The sequence below is a fragment of the Brachionichthys hirsutus genome, chromosome 4 (genome assembly GCF_040956055.1).
Source record: "Brachionichthys hirsutus isolate HB-005 chromosome 4, CSIRO-AGI_Bhir_v1, whole genome shotgun sequence".
NCBI classification, from domain to species: domain Eukaryota; kingdom Metazoa; phylum Chordata; class Actinopteri; order Lophiiformes; family Brachionichthyidae; genus Brachionichthys; species Brachionichthys hirsutus.
The window spans coordinates 13,228,535-13,246,545 of NC_090900.1; the positions used below are offsets into that span (position 1 = coordinate 13,228,535).

Here is an 18,011-nt window from a genome sequence, read left to right on the forward strand (position 1 = left end):
AATCCTAGGGGGGGGGGGCTGTCCTGGATCCCTCGCACCTCTTTAGATTGGCCTTTCCAGCTGTTGTGCAGTTGATCAATCAGACTGTCTGGAAGGACTCACTTTATGCAGAGGTTCATCCAGAGGTTCACCTGAGCTGTGATCAACCCCCCCCCCCCCCCCCCAGTGTAAAGGACCGGTAATCCAATAGGACAGGAGGCCTTTGTGTGGGGCTACCTGCCCTACATGGGGCGTCTCTGAGCCTATGAGAGAGTCCTAGAACAGAAACTGGACCCCCCCATTGACGTCCGGCCCACGTCAGGTGTCCCTTCCGCTGAAACCCGAGACCGCTCAGACACAACGGTACATTTCCCAGGACGAACTTCGCAGTCACGTGACCCCCCCCCCCTTTAAGTCCGACGCGGCACCGGGTTCCTGGTTTAGACAGACCCCGACGCGTTCCAGCTGCTATTCTGGTCGCTTCCTGTCTTTCCTCGCGTCTCCGCCGTTCGTCCAATGATATCCGTCCACACGCACACGCACGCGCGGGGACGAGGGGCAGCAGCGAGGCGCTTTGATAAAAGCAGCGCGCCAGAGCCGTGCGCACAGACGGAGCGCTGCGCCACGGCGAGGTCGGGATCGGCACGGTAGCGCAGCGCAGCGACGGGACCGGGACCGGGTGCGTGCGTGCGTGCGTGCGTGCGTGCAGCCCCCACACGGCACACTGCTGCAGCCGTGGGGACAAGAGGACAAGAGGACGTCCACTGCGACCTTCACCCAGTCAGGGGACGCATTTGGCCCGGGGGGGGGGAGCCCAGGAGCCGATCCGGAAGCGTGACGCTGCGTGGGAAGGCGCCGTCCCCGCCATGGAGAACGCGCACACCAAGAGCGTGGAAGAAGTTTACGGACATTTCTCCGTGAACGAGAGCACCGGGCTGTCTCCGGACGAGGCGAAGCGCCAGCGGGAGAAATGGGGCCTGAACGGTACGTGACGTCACGGGTCCGTTCGCTACGGTCAGTGAAACCGGGCAAAAGTCGGCAGCATCTCCGGCCGGACGGCCGGTGCTACCCGGTGACGTCATCGCGCATGACAGCGGGTTTCCCGTCTCTGACACTATAACGCGTTATTACCGACACAATAACGCGTTATTACCGCTTTGCTGACCGGGGAGCTTTAAACACGGTCAGATAGTTAGTTTGTTACGCTGTTGGTAACCTGGTGAACTAGTTTACTGGTAACTGGTAACCTGGCTGGTCCTACCCATCAGCCTGAAGGTCCGGCAGCTGAGCATCAGTAACTTTATCCTCCCGAGTTAATCTCTCTGTTCCAGGCTTAAACAGCTGCTTTATATTAATATCACCTGGGGGGGTAGGTTGCCCCCCCCCCCCTCCCGTTAAATCACTTTGACCTTTACGTTGATTGGACTTTTACAGATGTAAGCGTGGCTGATGCGGTTTCACTCTAAAATAAACGGATCCTGCCCGCCGTGACGTGAGACGTGTCCTCAGCGGTCCTCTGGCGCAGCAGGATTAAAGTGTGACGTGAAACTTGTTCCGCGTGGCGTCGTTTGTTCCAGAAGCCTCTGGAACAGGAACATTCTCTCACTCTGTCTCTCCGTCTCTTCTTTTTGGGCTGCTTCCCGTGTTTCACCTCCAGAGCTTCCAGCAGAGGAAGGTAAGTCTCCCGTATTCCTGTCATTTCAGAATCCTTGTTTCTGATGGACTTACCAGCTGCCCCCCCCCCCCCCCCCCCCCCAGGGAAGTCTTTGTGGGAGCTTGTCCTCGAACAGTTTGAAGATCTGCTGGTTCGGATTCTCCTGCTGGCTGCTTGCATCTCTTTTGTGAGTATCGCTTTGTGTGATTAAATCCCATCTAATTTGCTGAGTCATGTCTTTTTATTCCCGTTGCCATGACTTTTGTGTCTCACCCTACAACCTGTCAGGTAAGCAGGAGAGGAGAACCCCCCCCCAGGACAAGTTCTTACATCTCATAAATAACGTTCTCTTTGTACTCCTGGCTGAAGGCGTGTTTATGTGCAGTGGGATTATTCTTAACCCCTCTGTGCTGAGGGGGGGGGGGGGGGGGGGGTGTTCCTGGTGTCAGGGTGTGAACGTCTTCAGTTTGTGTAGCCCGGCTGGGGTTACGATCCCACATCATAGCGCCTGACAGCTGAGAAGGCTCGCGGCCCATCTGGGGAATGGCGACGACAGCGAGTCGCTTTCACGATGTGCCAGTAAGACAGTTGAGTTGTCACGTCTGGCTGCAGGGGGGGGGGGGGGGGGGCTACAAAGACATGCAAGTCCACTTGCAATCCAATCAACCTTGTGTTAGCTGGGGGGGGGGGGGGGGTTAGTATGTTCCGCTTCTTTGTGTATGTCTTGGTATCAGGAAGTGTTTGTGTCATAATGACATGAAAACTACTGACCTGGAGTGGCTTGGCATGGGGGGGGGGACGTAAGGAAGGGGGGGGGGGTGTTCGCCGGGCAAACATCGAGGCTCATTTGTAGCAGTTTTACTTTGCCATGAATCAGAAGTGGAACTGATCTCAGGTGTGTTGCAGGTAAACCTGAAAGCGCTGTACAGGAAGTCAACAGCTGTCTGGAGGACATTTTGATTAGGGAGTCCCACTCTGTGTGTGTGTGTGTGTGTGTGAGTCCCACTGTGTGTGTGTGTGTGTGTGTCTGGGGTCAGGTGATACAGAGGTGTCTGTACTCCTGCCTGACAGGGAAACGCAGCCCCACTTGAGACCATATTTGGGCGCTCCCACCTCAATGGGAGGAGCCTCTCTGGACAGCCCACCTCAACGCGGACTCTTGGCTGGTGAGCCGTTAACCAGAGTTAACCAGAGTTAACCAGCACAGACGTGTGCTGGTTAACTCTGGTTAACTCTGGTTAACTAGTTTATCGGCACTAAACTCTGAACTAGTTCCTCTTTCATGATTTGATGAGTTTTCACTGAGAGCCCGCCCCCTGCTGCAGCTTCTCCAATGGGACGCTGCTTTGAGTGACGGTACCATCTGAGTATTCTCATTTAGACCAACGGAATTGATCCTCTCAGTAAATATCTATCAGGCTAATCAACAATGAAAGCGACGGTTCGAGGCCCTCGGCAGGATTCTTGCTTGTTTTAGGACATGGAGTAAAATACCGCTTCCATGTTGACACTAAGTAATTGCTCTTGCTCAGCAGACTGATTCGGGGGGGGGGGGGGCAGGCGAGCTCAGGATCGAGCTCTAGAAGCTCAGCTGCGTTGATGATTGGAGCGTTGCCGTCATCGTGGTAATCTTCGTCTTCAAAGTGCTGATGACGAGGTCTGCGTTGCCGGATCCGGATGCTGGCTCGGATTCTAACCGGTCATTTTACCGTATTTCATCCGTTCTGAGCATCGATGAACGCTCGAGAACCGGCTCCTGCCATTTGTGCTGCTCTAGAGAACGTCTGTAAATCCACCCCCCCCTCTTCGGGCCGTGTCCTAAATAACTCCTGGCGTGTTTCTTGTGCCGTTTCCAGGTCTTGGCCTGGTTCGAGGAGGGAGAAGAAACCATCACCGCCTTCGTGGAGCCTTTCGTTATTTTACTCATTCTCATAGCGAACGCCATCGTCGGTGTTTGGCAGGTGAGAAACCTTCCGTCCCGTCCCGTCCCGTCCTCCTTCGTGTCTCGCCAGAACGTTTCACTTTTCACAATGCAGAAAGATTATGCTCTAAATTCAGCAAATTCGTGTGTGTGTGTGTGAGGGGTCGCCACAGCAACACAACCGTCTCCACTTCACCCTGTCCTTTGCATCGTCCTCCCCAACACCAGCCACTCATGTCCTCCCTCACTACGTCCATGTATCTTCTCCTGGGTCGACCTCTAGCCCTGTTCCCTGGCAGGTCCATCCTCAGCATCCTTCTACCGATATAGTCCCCGTCTCTCCTCTGGACATGTCCAAACCATCAAAGTCTGGTCTCTCTGACCTTGTCTCCAAAACGTCTAACCTTCATTGTCCCTCTCATTGTCTCATTCCTGTCTAATCCAGCATTCAGGATCATCTAATCCGTTGCCGCTCCGCAGTGTCCAAACGTTGAATACGGTACCGTCTCAAAGACGACTTCCTTCGCCATCAGCCGTCTGCCTCTATGAGGCTGAGGCTTAGAAAGCGTCCATTCTGAGTGATGCGTCTTTCTCGCTGATGAAGGACAAAGATGTGATCTATATTCCCATTGTCTTTCCCCCCCCCCGTGCATTTAACACTCGCGTGTCTCCCTCACAAACGTGCTAGAATAAACATCCCGCTGAGAATAGTCGGCACCTCCTCAAAAGGAAAGGCCTCCGTGCCGTTAAGTCGGGCAGAGCCGGGCTCAGATCGTTGGCACTGACGCACATTTCTCCCCGCCAGGAACGCAATGCTGAGGATGCCATCGAGGCGCTCAAGGAGTACGAGCCTGAGATGGGCAAGGTGTACCGCCAGGACAGGAAAACGGTGCAGCGGATCAAGGCCAGAGACATCGTGCCCGGCGACATCGTGGAGGTCGCTGGTAGGACCTCCGTCTCACCGATTGGTCGTCTCAATGTGTCGCTTCGTGCGTTAAGGCGTCGGCCGAACGGAACACGTCCTTCCTGCTGTTGGACGAAGCCCTCTGGGTGCGGATCGGACGAGTCCTGGTATGGTCATGGATCACATTTAGCTCCAGCTGGAGTTGAACCCTTTCCCATTTCCCATGTGCCACTGCAGAGGTGACTCACCCCGCAGGAGTGAAGTATTTTGAGACGTTCCCATTAACCCATTGTCTCAAAGGGCTGGGTGCAAATGCTACTGAGCACGGTGTCCATTACGACACTGAGTGTCCGGGGGGGGGGGCACGGCTCTGCTGCATCCTGGCGGCTTGTCCCAACACCGCCATGTTGGGCTGATTGGGGCATCTGCCGCCCCCAGGATGCAGAGCTTTACGTCTTCAGACCGTTCCACCCGTAATGAGTCCGGTCCAGCCGAGGGACGGGCAGAGCATTACGTCTTCGGACCGTTCCACCCGTAATGAGTCCGGTCCAGCCGAGGGACGGGCAGAGCGTTACGTCTTCGGACCGTTCCACCCGTAATGAGTCCGGTCCAGCCGAGGGACGGGCAGAGCTTTACGTCTTCGGACCGTTCCACCCGTAATGAGTCCGGTCCAGCCGAGGGACGGGCAGAGCTTTACGTCTTCAGACCGTTCCACCCGTAATGAGTCCGGTCCAGCCGAGGGACGGGCAGAGCGTTACGTCTTCGGACCGTTCCACCCGTAATGAGTCCGGTCCAGCCGAGGGACGGGCAGAGCTTTACGTCTTCAGACCGTTCCACCCGTAATGAGTCCGGTCCAGCCGAGGGACGGGCAGAGCGTTACGTCTTCGGACCGTTCCACCCGTAATGAGTCCGGTCCAGCCGAGGGACGGGCAGAGCGTTACGTCTTCGGACCGTTCCACCCGTAATGAGTCCGGTCCAGCCGAGGGACGGGCAGAGCGTTACGTCTTCGGACCGTTCCACCCGTAATGAGTCCGGTCCAGCCGAGGGACGGGCAGAGCTTTACGTCTTCGGACCGTTCCACCCGTAATGAGTCCGGTCCAGCCGAGGGACGGGCAGACACGGACGTGTTGAGGAATGTTTAAGTGCTTGAGCCGCTAGCATTATCTTGATACCAGCGTTTAACCCGTAACCCTGGAGTGATGCGTGGCTGTTTTTTTTCTTTGCATAGTGGTGGGTTCTATTTTTAGCCGGTTGGTTAGATTATGGAATGCCGTATTTATAGAGGCAGTGACAGTCGTAGAAATGACAGGTGTCTGGTCGTCCCCCCCCCCCCCCCCTCTGCTCGGGGGGAACATTGCTGCAGCGGGTGACGGGGGTCTAGTGCTTACTAGAACCCCCTGGGTAACCTTGACAAGGGCACATGGAGATCCTGGAGGCAATTAAAATGTCTGCACTTCATGTGGGGCGTTGTGCAGCGTGCTGATCGTGCCCCGTTGATGGCGTGGAGGGACCCGGTTAGCGCTTCAGCCTCTGAGTCACATGCATTTGGCTGATTGGAGGCTTTTGTTGTCGGCAGTTTTAGACTTGCTCAAAAATGTCGCCCAGCAAGCAGCATGTTTCATCCTGCACCGAGGAGTCCATTAGCTCAAGCTGTTTGGCAACACTTCCACGTCAGACGCCCTTTATTCCATGAATAATATTCTCCTAATGCCGTGAGGGCGCCGTTACCCCGCAGGAGGAGGAGCAGCGCCATGACGCAGGCGCCGGCCAGCCGGAGGACCCGAGAAGAATCGCCTGCAGGCAGTCGGTGCTGCGACCTGCCACGTTTTACAGTGCCATGCTCCCTGCCGTTTGTTTAATGTCACAGATATTTATTTTTCTGTTGGGGGGGGGAGTTCATCATCGTTGTTGTTGTTTTTTTTTGTCTGACACGATGGGAGGATTCTGAAAACACCTGATCAAAAAATGATGCTCTTATTACGGTGAAACCTGGCGCTGGATCAGACGCAAGAGGACGGATTACCTCGTCCCACCCAACTCACCCGATAACCTTCACTATCTTGCGTAACACGGAACACGGCGTTTTGCTGCCGGCTACAGGCCGGGGGCTTTTGTGCTTGAAGAACAGGCAGTGCAAGGGGAGGGTCTTTCATCTGTTCTTATTGTGCTAGAGAGCGATGACCTTATAGGGTAGCGCTTCATGGATAACCGTCCCACCCCGCCATGCTAAATGAGCAGCGACCCTGCCCATCAGCTCCCATCCCCCGACCAGGATTCCAGACACCCTGGATAGTATGTGACATTTAATGTGGTCTGGCAAGCGTCCCTGGTCACCGGGGGGGCTGCCTGTTGGCAAAGCTTCCTGACTCGTCAGCAAGACTGTGTGAAATGGGGCTCGTCTCCCCCGGCGATCCCGGCCGGCTTTGGGAAAATGCAAAATCCTTATTTGCCAGTGAAGTCCGGCGGAGCGGCGGAGGCGGCGTCGTTAAGGTGGCGTGACGGGCCCGAGCGGCTTGAGTTTATGTGAATGACAGGACATTGCATTTAGCCTGATGCCGTCCTGCCTTTGCACTTCTTGTCCTCCTTCCCTCCATTATCTGAAAGAATGTGTCGACTCTTTAAAAAAAAAAAAAAAAAAACAGTCGCTGGGTTCCAAATTCATGCCGGAAATACGCTGTCTGGCTCGCTACAGTCTGGGAGGATTCAGTGCTTCCCGTCCTGGGGCGAGTTTTGTTCCTATGGCAACAGAAACTCTGTGAAGGGCCGGCCTGCTTGAGATTCAGAACCGAGCAGGGGAGAGATGGCAGAGCTTCGACCAGCGAGGTCGTAGCTGAGCTCCAAGTCGGCCCGGCGTTCGTGTCTGCGACGTCGTGACGAGAGGAAGTCACAGGACGAGTTAGCGCTCGGTAAATATTGGTTCTGCCTTTGTTTGCCGCTCATTAGTAACTCGACGCTTATTGGCCCGCCGAGGTGAAAGGTTAGCAGGATAACTCAAAAGGTTCCGGATGAATCTGGGTGAAACTTTCATGGATTGTTGGGAATGTTTCCAGGAACAGATGATTAAACGTTGGTGACGATCCAGAACAGATCCTGGATTCTGGATCAGTTTGACATTTTTGGTAACATTGCAATCAACGGAGGTTCAAAATGTGCTCCTCAATATCTCGGTTGACTCGGGAGTCTCTCTCCCATTTGACCTGCAGGGACGTTTCATCCATTTTGAATTGGCGTTTATTTTTTCAGACTTTGTCTGTGGCTTGTGAGCAGGACTATAGATGCATTAACTCTTTCAGTGCCAGCCATTTTCAGCTCGGCTTTATGCACCAGTTTTTGCTCATTTTGGCCTATTTTTCAAAGCCCCACAGAATATTTTGCACTTTGACTATGCAAACACCGAACCTGCCAAAATGAAAGACTAATGTCTCTTCTCAGCAGGAACAAAATAGTGTGTCCCTAGCATTTCTGATTCTGGAGTTATTGGTCATTGAAGAGAGGCAGAGTTCAACTTTTGGGTTGAGATGAACGTCAGCGGCATTGAGAGAGTTAAAAGCTGCAAACGACGCTTCACCTGTTGACCTTTCCTACTCGACAGGACAGGTGGTCAGCCTTTTGTTGCGCTGCCATTGGCACATGCTGGACGAACTACACACTCTGTCCCTGAACACTCGGCTGCCAGTCAAATCTGGCAGCTTCACTTCGGTTCTTGCCTCGCCTGCGGTCCACAGGGCTGCTCTGGGAGCTACCTGGAAGCCGCTCTGCTTGCGACGCATCGCCAGGTCTGAGCTTTCGTCACTGTGGAATTTGTGGCGACGTTTGACCCAGACCTGGAAATGTGGCTAGGCCTCTGGACTGCTACCAAGTAGGATGTTGACACCAAAGGACAGATGACACACACACACACACACACACACACTGGAGCAGGAGAGCAGCACAGTCTCTGGACACTTTCACGTCTTCAAAAGTCTTTACTCTGTTTGGCAACATCAAAAAGCACCGTTGTTGGAGCCCTGTCCTCCTCACCGCGTTTCCTGTCGGTCTTTCCCCAATAGTAAGGAACTCGGCACAGGAAACATGCAAAGCAGAGCCGCCGTATTGCTGCGAGGAGTCTTCTTCAGTGTGCGTTCTGCTAAGTCTGTCCATTTCAGGAATGGATCCCGAGAGGTCATCAGTGCTTCTGAATGTCGTTGTCGAGCAGTTTGTGCTTCTCCTTGCGGCGCCTTAGGTTGTGTTCTTAGACGCAGCAACGGCCACAAACTCTGTTCACTGACTTCTGTTTCCCAAAGTGTTCTTCTCGCCATAGTCGGGTTTGAGGCCTAATGCAAAGCGCTTTGTGCACCGCCAAGGTGTAAAAAGTGCTATAGTCCATTTAACATTCAATGCATTGCCCCTGAGGGGGGGGGGGGGCAGAATGGTCCAAGTCAGGTGTTCTTGAACGCCTCCCCACTTTTGCTCATTGCCTATCCCACTATTCAAAATAAATGAAATTCAAAATAATACCGTTTTGAATAAACAAAAGTCGATGAGGTGCAACTCAAATATATTGCATTTGTCCTCTTTTCAGCGCAATTGAATGCCAAGAAGAGATGAAGGATCGCTCGCCTTCGTTTTTACGGCCTGATGAGATAGAGATAATGTAGGAAATCGCTGGCTCGGAAATGAATTCATTGTTCTCGGTTCAGATGTTTGAAAGATGCCGCTGGGGTCTGACACAATTTGCCTCTTTAATTAAGCAGAGCCGGATGCCGACTTCAGACGTGGTTCTGCCCCACATCCTGTCCCATTTTCTCAGCTTCCTCGGCCTTTATGTAACGCTAGGAAGCTCAATTGCGTCTCTGCAATTCCGGCAGACCCAAATTGGCCCGTTCCTTAGAGACGGGCCTTTTATGGCTCGCAGGTTCCTCATTTCCTGCTCATTCTTTGGCTCGCCATCTTTGTCACTGCAGTCGTGGCAGCACTGCTCTGCTGCTGGGTGGTGCAGCAGCCCCCCCCCCCCCCCGTAATGAGCTGTGCTTTGTCAGTTTCATCTACACGAATGCTGAGTTACTGCCTGAACGTAATCATGTTGTGTTTTCTCTTCAGTTCGCCTGTTTACACGCTGTTGTTTACACACGTGCACGGACGTGCAGACGACCAGGAGACCGAATCTCCGGCGTTAAAGTTTTGTTCTTGTGACTTAAAGGCCGTTTGACTCTCATTTTATCGCACTGGGACGATTGTCTGCTTCTCTGTGCCAGTTCCTTTTGGTTTGGGTTTTCTGCGTTCATGATCATGATCTGTTTTCTCCGTTGGGTTGTAGTTGGAGATAAGGTCCCCGCCGACATTCGAATCTGTTCGATCAAATCAACGACCCTGAGGGTGGACCAGTCCATTCTGACCGGTAAGACACGCATTGCTGGTGATTTCCCAGCAGCCACCTCTTTTCCTGTACCATCTGTATGTGTTAAATCTTTCAGTATGTTTGCATGAGTGAGTAGTTTTGATGAGATTATTTTATACTGCATAATGTTATTGATTGATTTACTTAAAGGAGACATATTATACCCTTTTTGCACAAGTTAACACAGTTCCCAGGCACTTAAATGAAATATATGTGACAGTCTTTGGTCAAAATAGCAAATGGATGATGAATGATGAATATATTTATGAGATAGAATGTTAGAGTACAAGTACATTCAAACCGTAGCATGTATTACAGTACAAGTGCAGTCAAACATCCTGTCTAAGAGGAGCATTTCAAAAAAGCCCTTGCGGTCTTGTTTCCGTTGAAAATCCTTAGTACATAAATCATCGACAATTAACAGTACAAATAAAACTAATATTAAATTACTCAATTGATGCAAAATAACAATAAAATAAAAATAAATTACACCACAGATGCAAAATAACAGGACAGCGTTCCTCTTGTCTGTCCCAAACAGCTCTCTCAGAAGAGGTAGCAAAAGGGGGGAGAGTCAGCACACACAGACACACACACACACACACACACACACACACCGCGGCTACGTGATTAATCTCTGGACGTAATAAACAAGTTTTAAATCATGAATGCTTCATTTTACACGTCTCCCTCATCTACATTTTTGTCACACAGAGACAAATATCTTACAGCTATGAACTAAAAGTTCCTCTTTGTATTCTGCTAGCAGCTAGCTGTATGCGACACCGTGTTGGCAATTCCTAGTTAACAAAAGATAAGAAACTCAGTAAACAAGTACACAATAGAAAAACAGCGGCGCAAGATGGCGTTCTGGGAATAGAGGGCAAGAAATATGCACAGTTTTACATGACAAAGCTCCAGTCGTGTCTTTAAAACGGCATAAACAAATAAACGCACACAAAGTAAAGACACAACGCACGACAGAGCGACGTGGCGAGGCCGAGATCCACTGATGATAACCTCATTACAGATTAATGGATTCATATCCCAGGAGGAAAACTAGAATAACTCTGCGGGAGGGAACATGCTCCTGCGAGCTGATACACTGTCTGTGCGGCTCCCTGGCCTATAATAATATATATATAATAGAACTGATTCTGACCTGCTGATGTTTGTTTAGGTGAATCTGTATCCGTTATCAAGCACACCGATCCTGTTCCTGATCCTCGCGCTGTCAATCAGGACAAAAAGAACATGCTCTTCTCCGTAAGTTGAAGTTCTCACGCCTCCTGTTGATGTCCTTCGACTTCTTGTTTGTTTAGGGGGGGGGGGGGGGGGGGATTATTGAGACGTTATCGGACGCGTGGCACTTGTGATTTCAGGGTACCAACATCGCAGCGGGGAAGGCCGTGGGCGTGGTCGTGTCCTCTGGTGTAAACACGGAGATCGGAAAGATCCGCGACGAGATGGTGGCCACGGAGCAGGAACGGACGCCCCTGCAGCAGAAGCTGGACGAGTTCGGCGAGCAGCTGTCCAAGGTCATCTCTCTGATCTGCATCGCCGTCTGGATCATCAACATCGGCCACTTCAACGACCCCGTCCACGGGGGCTCGTGGATCCGCGGGGCCGTCTACTATTTCAAGATAGCCGTGGCGCTCGCCGTGGCTGCCATCCCCGAGGGCCTTCCCGCCGTCATCACCACCTGCCTGGCTCTCGGCACTCGCCGCATGGCCAAGAAGAACGCCATCGTCCGCAGCCTGCCGTCCGTCGAGACCCTGGGCTGCACCTCCGTCATCTGTTCCGACAAGACGGGAACCCTGACCACCAACCAGATGTCTGTCTGCAGAGTGAGTCTGGCACACACGCACGCACGCACGCACGCACACACACACACACGCACACACACACGCACACACACGCACACACAAACAGAATATCAAGCCTTTAGATTGTGTGTTACATAACTCACCTTGTATCGCCAAGATGCGAAGCCGCCCTCCTGCAGATCCTTCCTCTCGTCTGTCACTGCCCCCCCCCCCCCCAGCGCAGCATTCAAAGACTAAACACCTACCCACAGTTTGACCATGATGGCAGCGAGGGCTGACCCCCCCCCCCCCCCCCCCCCCTGCAGGATAAGAAGATGCTGCACAGCCTGCTGTGCTCTCTGCTGCCACCTGCTGTGTCGTTAAAAAACGACAAGCAGCAGCTGCCTCCACCTCTGACGTCTCTTCCTTGTTTTCCGCTGCTGTTTTTTCTTTCTTCTTTCTCCAGATGTTTGTTGTCGACAAGGTTGAAGGTGAAAGCTGCTCTCTATCCGAGTTCACCATCACAGGCTCGACCTACGCACCCGAAGGAGAAGTGTGAGTCGTACACAGCCGACTCCGTTATCGCAATAACTTCATGCAATCGTCAAAGGTCTGCCGGAGCCTATCCCAGCTGGGAGGCGGCGTACTCCCCGGATGAGACGCCAGGCCACATGAATGACAAAACACACAAGCTCACATTAACACCTGCGGACAAATCGGCATGTCCAAGCTGCGTGTTCCTGGCGGTGGGAGGAACCCGGAGGAACCCGCGTAGACACGAGGAGAACCTTACATCTCATCTTATTCACTTTCATTGTGGGGCATCTGTAGCTTAGCAGGAGTGCAAAGGGTTAAATGGAGGTATTTAAACACACTGGCACGCAGATGAATATTCTGGACACGTATCCCCTCAGGTTCCAGGACGACAAACCGGTGAAGTGCACCCAGAACGATGCCCTGGTTGAACTGGCGACCATCTGCGCCCTGTGCAACGACTCCTCCCTGGACTTCAACGAGGTCTGATGGCAAACATGGCTGACTGTGACACGCTGCATGTGGTGCGAGTGTGAATGCTTTCCTGACCGTTCCCGTTTCAGGTGAAGGGGGTGTATGAGAAGGTCGGGGAGGCCACGGAGACGGCCCTCACCTGTTTGGTGGAGAAGATGAACGTGTTTGACACCGACGTGCGCAGCATGTCCAAGGTCGACAGAGCTAACGCCTGCAATTCGGTGGGTGACGGGAAACGCCCCCGCAGCGTTCCCCTTCCTCCAATCGGCTGCTCTTCCTCATTGCGTCTGTCTGGCTGATCAGGTGATCAAGCAGCTGATGAAGAAGGAGTTCACCCTGGAGTTCTCCAGAGACAGGAAGTCCATGTCTGTCTACTGCACCCCCAACAATCGTTCTTCCGTGGGCAAGATGTTTGTCAAGGTAAACTGAGGGAAACGATGCCGTGATGCCTTTGATGCCTGACAGTTTGCTACCATGCTGTGAATGTCTTCATCTCTGCTGTACCCCCCTCCCCCCCGCAGGGGGCCCCAGAGGGAGTTATTGAGCGATGTACTCACGCTAGAGTTGGCAATAGCAAAGTTCGCCTCAACAAAAGCATCAAGGAAAAGATCATGTGTGTGATCCGTGACTACGGGACAGGTCGCGACACCCTGAGGTGCCTGGCCCTGGCCACACGAGACAGCCCCCCCAAAATGGAAGACATGGTCCTGTCCGACGCTTCCAAATTCGTGGAGTACGAGGTGAATTTCTTTCTTGGACTTTCTGCTGTGCGGTCCTTTTCAGCGCCGAACATTCTGTCACGTCTTCTCTTTGCGTCTAGACCGACTTGACCTTCGTCGGCTGCGTCGGCATGCTGGACCCCCCCCGACAAGAGGTGGCGGCTTCCATCACACTGTGCCGCCAGGCCGGCATCCGAGTCATCATGATCACCGGGGACAACAAGGGCACGGCTGTGGCTATTTGCCGCCGCATCGGCATCCTGAATGAGGACGATGACGTGGAGCGCATGGCCTACACCGGGCGGGAGTTTGACGAGCTCTCGCCCGGCGATCAGCGCGAGGCTGTGACTCGGGCTCGCTGCTTCGCCCGCGTCGAGCCGTCCCACAAATCCAAGATCGTGGAGTTCCTGCAAGGATTTGACGAGATCACTGCTATGGTACGACGCCGGAAAAGCCGAGCGTCTCACACTCTGAGAAGCATGTCCATCCGGTCTCTGCGTTCGTTTCGTTATGGTCGAGATGCTGACCCCTCTTTAACCGATGTCTCGCCGCAGACAGGCGACGGCGTGAATGACGCCCCTGCCTTGAAGAAGGCAGAGATCGGCATCGCCATGGGCTCTGGAACGGCAGTGGCCAAGTCGGCCTCGGAAATGGTTCTCGCCGACGACAACTTTTCCTCCATTGTGGCTGCCGTCGAAGAGGGAAGAGCTATCTACAACAACATGAAGCAGTTCATCAGATACCTCATTTCTTCCAACGTGGGGGAGGTCGTCTGGTGAGTGTTCATTCATTCAGCGGCGGCGGCTCACCTTGCGCTTTGGGGGCGTTATTTCTGATTGTTGTCATTTCTGCCGGTAGCATCTTTCTAACGGCGGCGCTGGGCTTCCCCGAGGCGTTAATCCCAGTCCAGCTGCTCTGGGTCAACCTGGTGACCGACGGCCTTCCTGCCACCGCTCTCGGCTTCAACCCCCCGGACCTGGACATCATGGAGAAGTCTCCTCGTAACGCTAAGGAGCCGCTCATCTCCGGCTGGCTCTTCTTCAGATACCTCGCCATCGGATGTCAGTTTGCAGCGGACGCTCGACGAGCCTCACGCAGTTGAGTCGCTGTGCTACGCCGTGCGTGAATGTGCCGTTTGATGTCTTTGCACGCAGGCTACGTGGGGGCGGCCACAGTGGGAGCTGCTGCCTGGTGGTTCGTGGTGTCTGACGAGGGACCTCAGATCACTCTGTACCAGCTGGTAAGTCTACCTACCTGAGCAATTGCCTGTTGGACACCCTCAACGTCCCACTCCCCCCCCCCCCCCACAGAGCCACTTCCTGCAGTGCACCCCAGACAACCCGGACTTCGACAGCCTGGACTGCCATGTGTTCGAGTCTCCCTACCCAATGACCATGGCCCTGTCTGTGCTTGTCACCATTGAGATGTGCAACGCTCTGAACAGGTAAATGATTGCCTCCCTCCGCGACACATTCATATTCCATGCAGCATTCCGAATACGAAGAGAAACGTGTGCATGTGTGTCACCTTCCAGTCTATCGGAGAACCAGTCCCTGCTGCGAATGCCTCCCTGGGAGAACGTGTGGCTCCTGGGGGCCATCTGCCTGTCCATGTCCCTCCACTTCCTCATCCTCTATGTGGAACCTCTACCTGTGAGCTTGAGCAAATATCCACCGATGACTTGAGAACGTTTACCGGTCGCTTGAGCTTACCTACTGCAGGGCAGAGCTCAGAGCTATAAAGTACTAAGCGCCCTCTAGTGGTTGTATGACTTCATTACAGATGTGAGGACACTGGGTGTCTTCTAAATGCAGTAATGCCTCGTGACGATGGAAAAAACGTTTTGAATTGCTATATAGATTGTCTCACACACACACAAAATGATATAATACATTGTTACTGTAATATAAAATTTGTGTTCATTATGAGTTTTACCTTCAAGACAGATGACAGGAGGAGGCGAGGGGGCACTTTATGCACTAATTGTACATTTACACGTACACTTACACAAACTTGGATATACTAGTTCTGCCTCTGGAAGGCTTTGTGTTCTTGTAGCATCCTTCTGTTTGAGGATTGTACGTATCGTAGATGTACTCGATGCCAAATCCCCGACTCGGACGCCACGGTCACGTTGATCGATGATTTCATGCTTCATCTCGTGTGTTTTTTTCTTCACGCACTTGTCCCCTCCTTTCCCAGGTCATCTTCCAGATCACCCCTCTGGATGTGAGCCAGTGGCTGATGGTGCTGAAGATTTCCATGCCTGTCATCCTGCTGGATGAGCTGCTAAAGTTTGTAGCCCGGAGCCACTTGGACTTTGGTAAACAGCTGGAGACGTCGGCCAACAAAGGCGGCTCCCTGTCTGCATGCGTCAAGGGCATCTCCTGGCCGTTTGTGGCCATCTCCCTGCCCCTGGTGCTGTGGATCTACAGCACTGACACTAACGTGCCCCCCCCGTTGTGACCCTGACTGACTCCAGCACACTACTCTCCCCGTGCACCAGTGTGAAGTGGGTGTTAACGCGCACATCTAATGCAGTTACATTAACTATGAACATTTCCAGTCGTGCTCTGATGGTCTGTTTGCTGTCAGTTCTTTTGTACTTTGGACAGTTTCATGGATATACCGTATGTTTTTTAGGCTTGGGGGGTGGGGGGGGGGGGGGGGCTGTGGGTTTGCTCATTTTTTAATAACTCTGACTGACATCATGTGTCGTATTATACCATCACACGCTCCTCTCTTTGGATCTCCTGTTGTGAAGAGATGATGCCCGCCACTTCAGAGCTGTACAGAGAATGTACTCTATTTTGTAGTCGTTCACGTTTTGTCCTTTCTGGGTGGGGCTGTGGGGACCAGAATGCTGGGTGTGAAGGATCATAGAGTTGTGATTTAGAGGTAAAGACTTGAATGTATTTGCCCCGGTGTTTAACCTCTGCAGTCAGTTTTTAGCTCCATGCAGAATGTCGTCGTTCTTCTGCAGCTACCTCGATGCTGTTCACGTGACGTAGTCTTAACCACCATTTAATTATCAGCTGAAGTTTTGAGGTAAGCGACGATATATTTTGCAGTAGAGACAAATCCTCACGTGTATTAATGTTATTTTAATGTTATTTTTTCTGTAGAGAGTACAAAGTTATTAATTAGCAATTTGATTCAGAGTAATCTTTGATAAAGCCTGTTTTTTATATATACTAAAATATATATATTAATATATACTTATATATATATATAGTTGGGTTTTTTTTACTTGAAGAAAACGCATGTTTTAATTTTATTTTCATTTTTCTTATCATCTTAGTGGCAGTTATCTTTCGACTATACATATAATGTGCACAAGCTGTACTTGAATGTGTCAAGCCGTCGGTCTCATCCAGCGAACGCCGCGCGGCCATCGGAAGGACCTGCATGTCTCACAAAGGAGACGCTACAGGGGACAGACAGCCCGAGCCTTCCTGCATGTCTCCTGCGAGTGCTCTGAGTTTTCCCTTTCACAGCTAACGGTTGTTTCCTCCGATGCCGAGTGAGCACGCCTACGACCTGCATGACCTTCACCTGGTTGCACTGGGCTTTGCAGTTCATTGCTGTTTGGGATGGACATAATGGCAGCTCCTTGTTTTATTGATAGCACTAGCAGGCTTTCCTTTGGATGCTGTGTAACATAACTGGTACCAGACGAAGAGGACCCGCTCCTCTGCTTGCCTGCAGCACGGCCTGAATTCTTTTACTGTTTTTTTTTTTTAACGAAGCAAAGCTCTGATTTCTTTCATGTTATATTCTGCTCGGATGCTTCCGCCCAGATTCCCACTGATTTGATTCTTCCTCTCTCCTTTCCCTTTCAGCAAAGGCCAAGTAAGCCCTCCTCTACTCTGAATTCCTTTGCGACTTTGGTTTTGTTTTGCGTGTGTTTTGGGCAGCACATTTTAAAAAGAGCTGCATGTCAGTTAAGTAAAAAGGCAAGAGGCTCACCAAGTTCATACATCTTTTTGTTTTATTTTTATGGAATGGCCTTCTAGAAATGTCTGATGAAGCCGACCCCATCTCATCAGTCCTTCCATTCTTCTGCATGAAGAGCCTCAGATCACGATACAGTTCTCATGTCACTCTTCAAGACGAGATTCTTAGTAGTGTTCAGTATATTGTACTATGTTTCATGGTGCATGTCCGCTGAATCAGACATCTGTTTTACCAGACTTGTGAAATAAACACTGTGTAGTATTCGGTAAATAGATTAGACGTTAGTCAGATAGTACAAAGGTTAAATAAGCTAAAAAAAAAAAACAGCTCATCTTTCCTAAGGAAATACTTTTTATGGGATATTTAAAAAGCGAACATCCCTTTTTTTGTTTGCTTTTGCACTGAAACGTGCAACACATTTAGAGCAGATTTATTTTTGCCATATCTGGGAAGGCAGATGTGCAGCGGTGCAGATGTGCAGCGGGCTTTACCATGACAAAGGCAGGCAGCCCATCCACTGGCATTCGCTGCCAAACTGCTGTACTGTATTTTCAGAGATGATTGTACGATGTATCACATGAACTTTGGTTTCAGGTAAATAAAACTGTCCTATGTGAAATGGTTTCCTCTGACCCCCCCGCTGTCACCTCCATCCGACTCAACACTTGAAACAAACTCGACGAGTGT

The 18,011-nt window shown here is 51.8% G+C and overlaps 1 protein-coding gene across 1 annotated transcript; it reads left to right on the forward strand.

Annotated features, from left to right (window-relative positions):
• The first annotated feature begins 624 nt into the window (after positions 1-624).
• Positions 625-17,947, forward strand: LOC137893088 (sarcoplasmic/endoplasmic reticulum calcium ATPase 2-like). The gene is made up of 21 exons (XM_068738523.1): positions 625-963; positions 1,637-1,654; positions 1,738-1,820; positions 3,490-3,594; positions 4,360-4,498; positions 9,755-9,835; positions 11,016-11,101; positions 11,218-11,682; positions 12,107-12,195; positions 12,555-12,657; positions 12,738-12,869; positions 12,952-13,068; positions 13,170-13,388; positions 13,469-13,804; positions 13,922-14,142; positions 14,226-14,428; positions 14,522-14,607; positions 14,678-14,811; positions 14,902-15,019; positions 15,570-15,690; positions 17,210-17,947. The coding sequence occupies exons 1-21, from the start codon at positions 846-848 to the stop codon at positions 17,221-17,223; spliced, it is 2,988 nt and encodes a 995-aa protein (XP_068594624.1). The 5' UTR covers positions 625-845; the 3' UTR covers positions 17,224-17,947.
• The last annotated feature ends 64 nt before the right edge of the window (positions 17,948-18,011 follow it).

Bases quoted from the DNA above. Each gene is read 5' to 3' on its own strand.
- LOC137893088 (XM_068738523.1), top strand. From the start codon at position 846: ATGGAGAACGCGCACACCAAGAGCGTGGAAGAAGTTTACGGACATTTC. The intron at 11,683-12,106 runs GTGAGTCTGGCA...TTCTTTCTCCAG, and splicing joins ACCAGATGTCTGTCTGCAGA to ATGTTTGTTGTCGACAAGGT. The intron at 12,196-12,554 runs GTGAGTCGTACA...GTATCCCCTCAG, and splicing joins TACGCACCCGAAGGAGAAGT to GTTCCAGGACGACAAACCGG.